We start from the raw sequence: 8,604 nt of genomic DNA, 5'->3' as shown, positions 1-8,604 counted from the left end.
CCGGCGCCCCCTCCCCGGCCTCTCCCTGGGCCCATGCTGACATCTCAAGTGGTCCTGGGTGTGGAATTTCCTGTGCAGCAGCAGCGGTACTTCTGGGAGATGATGCAAATGACACGCTTTGAAACCCAGTATTTGCTGACATGAAGACCAAGTGCATTTCGTGTGCAAGCCCTCAGGCGTGGCTGTGCAAATGTCAGGAACAATCACTCAGTTATTGTTGTTCTGCAGTTGCTGCAGCCTTTGGCGCCATGTTGTAGAGGCTCCGTGCAAGGCTGTGTCGTTGATGGAGAAACACATCCAGTTCCTTCTGTACAAACAGCATCTGTGGTTGTTTCTATAGAATTAAAATTTTTTAATTTCCTTACAAATTTTATTTCCACAACATGCACTACTCACTTCCCCTGAGCCATCGGTTCTGTTCCAGCCACGCTCTGTCCTCATGGGGTTTAGGTTTCCCGGACCGGAGTCCAGCCCCGGAAAAAGTGCCATTTCACAGGTTACTGGTGTGAAATTCTGGCGGCTGAGCTCACTCTGCAGGAACCCAGAATTTCGTGGACGAATTAAGCTCATTTATTCAGTCAGCACATATTTTTTTCACTGCCTCCGGGGAGTTGGGCTCTGTTGTAAACTCTGGGGTGAGAGCCACAAACAGGAAATACAGAACAATGTGCTTCCTTCTCTCAGGCAGCCTGCATGCTAACGCAGGCTGTCCAGCAATAGCACGTGCACCTGTACGGAAAGAAGGGCCTGCCAGCTCATCATAGATGCTAAAATACTAGAGGCTCTAATGAGCCATGACGGACACCCCTCAGATCGGGTGGTCGGGAGGCACCTTCGAGCTGAGATGTGAGTGACAAGGGAACCAGCACATGGTTGGCATTTCTAGCAACAAATCTGTTTACTTTTCCCAAAGGTCCGGGTGGGTGGGAGCGGAGCAGCTGACCTGGGGGTGCATTGGGAACAAAGATGAGCTCGGCTGTGGGTGTGTTTTCAGGTCAACCTGAAGGCTGTGCTGACGTGCAGGCACCGGGCAGGGGCAGCCGGTCAGCGACTCCCTCGCAGACCCACAGGTCTGTGGCCTCGCAGCCCAGTGGCCAGTGGCGCTGCAGCTATGGTGCTGTGGGTGCCCCACATCCGCCCCGTGCTGTTCCCACGGCCCAGCAGGACCAGCAGGGCCTGACGGCTGACGGACCCCTCGCGTGTGGTGGCTCAGAGCCTCTTTTTTTCTTTTCAGGAGCTGGAAGCTGAGAGCCGAGGACGAGAGGAGGCCCGGTCTGCAGGGCGACCACGTGCTGGCCACGGCCCTGGAGCACTCCCTGCTGTCACTGGAGGCCCTGTCCCCGGCTGTGGCCCTGGACCTGCTCCCCAGGATGCAGCTGGGCGGGCGGGCAGTCCAGGTGACGTCACAGCTCTGGGTTCTGGGCTGGGTGTCACCTGGGGGGTAAGGAGGGGGAATTCCTTTTCTTTGAGATTTAAAAAATGTATTGGGGTGATATTGGTTAATGGGATCAATAGGTTTCGAGGGTATGTTTTTATGGTACGTGGCCTGTACGTGTGTGCCCACCACCCAGTCAGTTCAGGTCCCTGGGTTCCCAAGGAGCACCTCCTAAGTCCTCAGCCGCGTCTCCTGTTTCTCCCATGTCTGTCCAGACGGTGGGCGGTGTGTGAGGGGAGGGGTGTGTGCACAGAGGGTCCCTGGGGTCGTGGCAGGGTGACCCCTCCCCAAGTCCAGCAGTGGCTGCCTGCTCCCCTCGATGCTGAGCCTGAGGGATGGGGTCCCCAAGGTGTCCCCCGTGGGACAGGCCCGTGGCCCGAGGAAGCCCCCCATCGATCACACAGCAGGACGCCAGGGCAGCCGGAGTGTCGAGTCCACCGCGGGGAAGGGCCTGGGACGGCAGTGGACGCTCCCCTGCAGGAAGGACACGGGAACCTGAATTTGGCCGGGATTGGGTGACCAGGGGACCCACTGCCCAGACCTGTCCCGGGGAGACCCTGCGGTCTCTCCTCTCGCACCCTGCCCTCTGCGGGCGCCGTGTAGGTGCTGGGTCTGGGCACCGCGCTGGCCCCGGGTAGAAGCTCACTTTGTGTCAGCAGGGAACCTGCTCTAGATCCCTTTCAGGTGCAGAGGAGGGGGTGGGAGGCACTCCCAGGAGCCGCCGGGGGTTCCAAGCGGCCCCCGCGCCTCTGAGGCCTGGGACGGGCAAAACGGGGGAGGAAGGTCTGTCGTGGAGGCTGCAGGACGGGAGACAACTTGGCATCACTCTGTGCTCAGAGAGCCCTCAGGGGCCAGAAACCAGCAGCCCCTACAAGCATCGGGATCCTCAGAGCCCAGAGCCCAGCCCAGGAAGAAAGGCCCTGATCCTGCTCTCAACCAACTGCAGCCGGGAGACTCGGCCACAAAGTCAGCGCCCACCTCGCCAGAGATCACGCGGCCTCAGCGCCTACGTCAGTGCTCATCTCGCCACAGATCAAGCGGCCTCAGCGCCCACCTCGCCACAGATCACGTGGCCTCAGTGCCTATGTCAGTGCTCATCTCGCCACAGATCAAGCGGCCTCAGCGCCCACCTCGCCACAGATCACGTGGCCTCAGCGCCCACATCAGCGCCCGCCTCGCCACAGATCACGTGGCCTCAGTGCCTACGCCAGCGCCCACCTCGCCACAGATCACGCGGCCTCAGCGCCCACCTCGCTACAGATCACGTGGCTTCAGTGCCCACATTAGCAGACTGGCAGAGCAAGGGCTGTGCATTGTTCCGGGGTGAATGGTATTTACTTCATTCTCTGTTGCTCTTTTATACAAAACGTCAGCATCCAGTCAGACTTTGGGGAAGGTGAAGGGAGAAGAAAGAAGATGGGCCTCATGGTTGAGAGAGGAAAGAGGCAACAGAAGAAAACCCAGGTGTGACTCGTGTTGCGACGATGGGAAAGGGCCATGTTCATAATGAAGACGAATGGACTGCAGGACTGAGTGGGACGGCGAGACGCTGAGTGAGCAGTGGGAGCTGCACACAGAGCGGAGGCAGCGCAGAGCCCACGGAGGCAGTGGGTCAGGAACAGCTTCTCTGGTGGGTTCAGTGAAGAGATGGCCCTCAGCTTAGTCACCGCGTTTTTCAGAACGAGATGCTGAGGCCGGGAGACGAGAGATGGCCTGGGATGTTCGATGCAAACCCTCAAGTGGGGGCTGAACCTGGAAATTCCTGTCCGGCTTGCTCATGTTTATTTTTTAAGCCCAAAGCAAGATCGCCAAGTCCCCTCCTCCAAGCTCAGCTGAGCACAAGTTGTGTTGTTTTCCACCACAGACGGAGGATGAGCCCACGGTTCCTGTGGCCCAGCCCGAAGCAGACGCCAGGGGCCACGCACCTGAAATGGGGAGCGTGTGTCCACACCACAGGGTGGTTTCAGGGTCAACAAGGATGCGCACAGGCAGAGCCAAAGCCCAGCCTGGCCGGCAGCCATAAGCCTGGCCTCGCGGTGACCTCGCCAACCCGAGGTGCAGACACAGCTCTCTGCTCCGGCCGCTCCCTGTGCTCCCGGGCTGGGTCCGGGGCTGCAGGTGCAGCTTCCGGCGAGGACACGTGCCAACCAGGGCGAGTGTGGTGAGGAGGGAGGCGGTGCAGAGTGGGGGGCGGAGAAGCAGCCCTTCCCCTCGTCGTGTCTCCTCGCAGCGGTTCTCAACCTGTGGGTCGCGAACAATGAAAATACATCCTGCATATCAGATATTTACATTAGACTCATAACAGTGGCAACATTACAGTTATGAAGTAGCAACGAAAATAATTTTATGGTTGGGGGTCACCACAACATGAGGAACTGCATTAAAGGGTGGCGGCATGAGGAAGGTTGAGAACCACTGCCTCAGAGCAACCCCAGGCTACGTGATGCAGTGTCCCGTGCAGAAGGCCACGGCACATCTGACTGTCAGATTTCTCAAAATTCATCGGTCCTGTGGCCTAGAACTCAGCCCCTCAGGCCGCAGGCGCTGGGAACCCCCGAGCTGTCAGGGACTGGCCGCCTTCTGTGGAGAGCTGTGTCTCACTGCAGCTGGCGGCCGCCGTGTCAGAGCGGGACCAGTGTGAGGCTCTGAACAAGGCCGTTTCTTTTGTCCTGATGGTGGCACTGTCGCGGGAGTGACCCCTCCAGCCCTCACCCCTGCACATGGGTGGGCACCTAGAGCCTGAACACCATTAAGCACTGACAACCTTTTCACTGTGTTGAAAGGGAGAGAGAAGTGGGTGGAGAGGGAGAAAGTCAGAGAGAAACAGAGAGACAGGGACAGAGACAGAGTCACACACATAGAGAAGGAGAGAGAGAGAGAGAGAGAGAGAGAGAGAGAGAGAGAGAATAAGTTGCCAGAGTTGCCCCATGGCCTGAGAACAGGAAGCCACGGTGAAGTAACCCTGACTCTCCAGTAATGAGCTGGAGGCAGGGGTTTCTGAACTCCACCAGCTCCCAACTCTCACCGTTGTCCAGGCCATTGCGGGCCAGCTCATTAGGAGGCCTGTGAACAGCCCCGCCGCCGTGTGCTCTGTCACGCCAGCCGCAAGCACCTCTTGATCAGTGTGCTTGTCAGCGCTGCCTCCGGGCATGAGGCAAACTGGAGAAAAGGTTTGCTGTGGTCAAAAGATGGCCCAGTCTGGGCTCCTAATTTGTTTTGGATCCTTGACACTAGAGAGTATCTGATGAGCATGCGGGACCAGGGTGTAGACAAACGTCTCATCCACTCAGTGTTTGCTGGCGCTGGGCTGCCGGCCTCCAGGCCTTCCTGGCAGTCTCTGCCCGTAATTGTGCAACCTGGGGCTGGGAAGTGACATCGGGAGAGGAGGGAGGCCTGACCTTCAGCTCTGGGACCCCGGCCCAGGGGAATCTGGGAGCAAGGGGGTCCACCTCAATGAGTGTCTTGCTGGCTGGGAGGCAGGGGATGCAATGCAGGTTGTAGTCTAGGATGTGTGTCACATGGCTGCAGGAAGCCGCCCTGATTCCCAGCTGAATATAACCACTTCCTTCCCAGGAACCTCTTTAATAATATACTTCCAGTTGTACCTACTAATGTTTATGACTTAACTTGCATTTCAGCTTGCAAGCTGTTTAAAGACAGGTCCATGTTTGAGTTGTTCTTCCCTCATTGAATATAGTCCAGAACTTGTCACACAGTAGCAGTAGTGGTCGTGATGCTGCTGATGGTGGTGATGGTGATGGTGAAGATGGTGATGCTGATGGTGGTGACGATGTTGATGGTAGTGATGGTGGTGATAATGATGATGTTGATGGTGGTGATGGTGGTGATGATGGTGATGTTGATGGTGGTGATGGTAGTGATATTGATGGTGGTGATGGTGATGTTGATGGTGATTATGGTGATGTTGATGGTGGTGATTATAGTGATGTTGATGGTGGTGATGGGATGATGGTGATGATGGTGGTGATGGTGATGGTGGTGGTGATGATGCTGATGATGATGATGGTGGTGATGGTGGTGATGGTTATGATGGTGGTGATGATGATGATGGTGGTGATGGTGGTGATGATGATGGTGGTGATGGTGGTGATGATGATGATGGTGATGATGGTGGTGGTGATTATGGTGATGATAATGATGATGATGGTGGTGATGATAGAAGTCATGATGCTGGATGATGGTGAAGCACACCTCTCTGAGCCGTGTGCTAAACTAGGGACTTTTACCCATACTCTCCCTGATCCTCACAGCTGCTATAAGAAAAATTATTTTCCAAGTTTTGCAGGCGGTAAAAGTGAAGCTCAGAGAGGTGAGACTTCTCCCCAGGGGTGCCAGTGCAGAGCTGTGCTGGCAGGTGGGCCTGGTCTGAACAGCCGCCCACCCTGCTGGCACTTATTCAGCGCATGCGGTGGGGCTTCGGAATGTGCCCAAAGCACTTCCATCTTCGTGGGACATCAGGGCGCTGCGGGGGCGGTTCTCAGACGCTTGCCCTCGGTGGATCATGCCACAGTGCCCCACTGAGTTCCGCTGACACCGCGTGAGGAGTTAATGTGCCAGAAGTGGCTGTGCCACGTATGGACAATTGGCCGATTTTCATGCTGTTAGGTTTCTGGTTTCCATATTTGGGTAAATGCAGTCTTACAAATCATTCACTGTTACCTTGAGAAACCTAACACCATAGGTTTGTTGAATTGAGGCTTTAAACCGTTTTCCAAACACAGGGTTGAACATGGGTCCTGGAAGGTTAAACTCAGCTGAAAGCGGTGGGCGGGCCGTTCTCGGCGGGGCTGGGGACTTCCTGCCGCTTTAAAGAAAATAAAGTGCGAGCTGGTGAAGTAAAAGTACCAGCGATAGTGGTCGTAGCCACCAGCACTTCCGAGAGATCCCCAGTCACAGGTGATGGAGGTGTTAAACACCTCCCCCGGGCAAAGGCCGCTGGCCCGGAAGCCTCAGGCGGAGACCCACCTGGGGGCTGCCCTGCCCCAAACCCACTCCGTGTGCTGTTCTCCTTCGGGACAGAGCCCCGGGGAGGAAGCAGCCATGAGCTCCCGTCTCACCTTCCCACCCCCAGGCCCTGGTCACGGACGGACACCCTCACCGAGGCCATCGCTCCTGCGGACACTGCCCTGCCGCACCGTTTGCAGGGAGCCTGGTGTGAGGACCGCGGGGTCCTGCTCCACAGCCCCTTGCTTGTACTGCCTGCCACGTGCTCTTTCCCCTTCTTCACCTTAATGGGGGTCAGCGCATACACCCCCCAATAGAGGGCTTATCCCTGAAACACTCTGCTATGATTTGCCGTGGGCTGCGTCCAGCCCGGGATCCTCTGCCATGGCCTCGTTGGCTCTCGTCAAAGGCCTCGCGCAGAGACAGCAGGTTGGCTGCATGTGGGGGGAGAGGAGAGACGCCGGGGCACGTTAATGAGGGGCCGGGACAGCGGCCGCGGGGTGGCCTGGCCAGGGGCGTGGAGACAGCCTTCGGAACAGGAGCCGACGCCAAGCTGAAGATGACCTTGCGCCCAGTGTATGTGCCCTGGAGGGACGCTGCGGAGGAGACTTCCTGTTTCTCTCTCGTGAATCTCAGCTGCCCTTTGCAAGGGAAAGCAGCTCATTTCAGCTGGTACTTAGACAAAATTAAACCATCTGGAGGACAGCTGAAATCTCATCATTACAAAATAAACAGTCCCAGGGAGAATGTCCAGTGTCCTTCTGTGACAGAAGAAAATTGAGTCTCAGAAGAGTCAAGTGATTTGCCTGAGTTCAAACGTGAGAAGCAAACGGCCCACAGCCGCCGCGTCCTGGCCTCGCTCGCACCGACCCGCCGAGCCTGGCCCAGACGCTTTTGGAAACAGCCAGGCCAGGCAGGCGGAGCCTCGTCTTCAATCCAGTGGCCGTGTGAGCTGGACCCAAGGCCGTGCCCATGGCCTCAACGTTCCCCATGGCCCGGGAGGCACGAGCAGGAAATGTCCGTGGGCAAGGGCTAGGAGCGGCTGTGGCCGCCCGCATCCTCCGGGAAACCAGAAGCGAGGAGGAGGCCCGGGGCTCCGGGAAAGGCCGTGCTGCCCAGGCCGTGGACGCGGCGCTCTGTGTCATTAGCAACCAGGCGCCTGGCATTTCCCTGGGTAGGAGGTGCTATCACAGGAGCAGGACATGACGTGATTCAATACCCAGTCCGACCACTTCCCAACCGCTGGGCTGGTTGGAATGAAAATGAGGACGAAGCAGCGCGAGCAGCTGAGGTGGAGCCTGGAACCCGCTGCTGGGGGGCGTGTGAATGCGCAGCCGCGCTGGGAGCCGTGGGAGGAGAGAAACACACGCCCACAGACAGGCCCCCGGCCGCCCACAGACAGGCCCCGGCGCCCACAGACAGGCCCCCAGCACCCACAGCAGTGCATTCAGATTGGCCCCAAAGTGGGAACAACCCCACGTCCAGCAGCTGGTGAGCGAGTAAGCACAAGGCACTGCACCCCTCCCGGGTTAGTCTTCAGCTGCGAGAGAGGATGCGGCCCGGCACGCAGCAGGGTGCACCCTGAAAACTACGCTGCAAGAGAGAAGCCAGACACAGGCCCCCGTGGTGGGACCCTCCGTGGTGGGTCCCGTCTATGGTGGGTCCCGTCCGCGCAGCACCTGGAGCCGGCAGAGCCCCAGGGAAGGAAGGAGAGGAAGGAGGGAAGGAGAGGGCGATGGCCAGGACTGGGGTGGGAGGAGTCGGGTGCAGATTCCTGTTTGGGTGACTAAGATGCTATCCGACAGGTGACGGTGGAATAGTGTGTGGCCTTTGCCCAGCTCTGTGGCTGCACTCAAAACAGCCGAGTTGGGTGAATTCCTGGTGTGTGAATCACCTCAATAAAGTTGTTGTCAACGACTAATGTCACGACCAGCGTAGACAGGAATTTGGTCCCTGATCGTGCGCACTGTGGGCACGTCGGGGGCCTGCTGCTGTTTAGTGCCTTGAGAATCCCGACCCAGGCGGTCCTGGTGGGCGGCTGAGGACTGAGACTCAACCGCTGCTGTTTCTCTCCCGCCCCTGCAGGGTGAGGGCCCCCAGGCCGACAGCGTGCTGACCTCCGCCCCTGCCTCCCGGACAAGGCACCCCATGGGCCACCCTCTGCAGACCCTCAGCAGGCTCCCGCCGGGCGAGCTCAGCCCCGA

At 58.1% G+C, this 8,604-nt stretch overlaps 1 protein-coding gene across 1 annotated transcript in view; it reads left to right on the top strand.

The window, feature by feature from the left end:
• PTPRN2 (protein tyrosine phosphatase, receptor type, N polypeptide 2) overlaps positions 1 to 8,604 on the top strand; it is a 496,295-nt gene that overhangs the window by 176,830 nt on the left and 310,861 nt on the right. The window contains exons 6-7 of the mRNA XM_005861191.2: positions 1,235 to 1,397; positions 8,486 to 8,602. Coding sequence (XP_005861253.1) covers positions 1,235 to 1,397; positions 8,486 to 8,602 — 280 coding nt within the window. The remainder of the gene's footprint in view (positions 1 to 1,234; positions 1,398 to 8,485; positions 8,603 to 8,604) is intronic.

Source organism: Myotis brandtii, unplaced genomic scaffold (genome assembly GCF_000412655.1).
Source record: "Myotis brandtii unplaced genomic scaffold, ASM41265v1 scaffold145, whole genome shotgun sequence".
Taxonomy (NCBI): Eukaryota; Metazoa; Chordata; class Mammalia; order Chiroptera; family Vespertilionidae; genus Myotis; species Myotis brandtii.
This window is presented reverse-complemented; position numbering and strand designations above follow the sequence as displayed.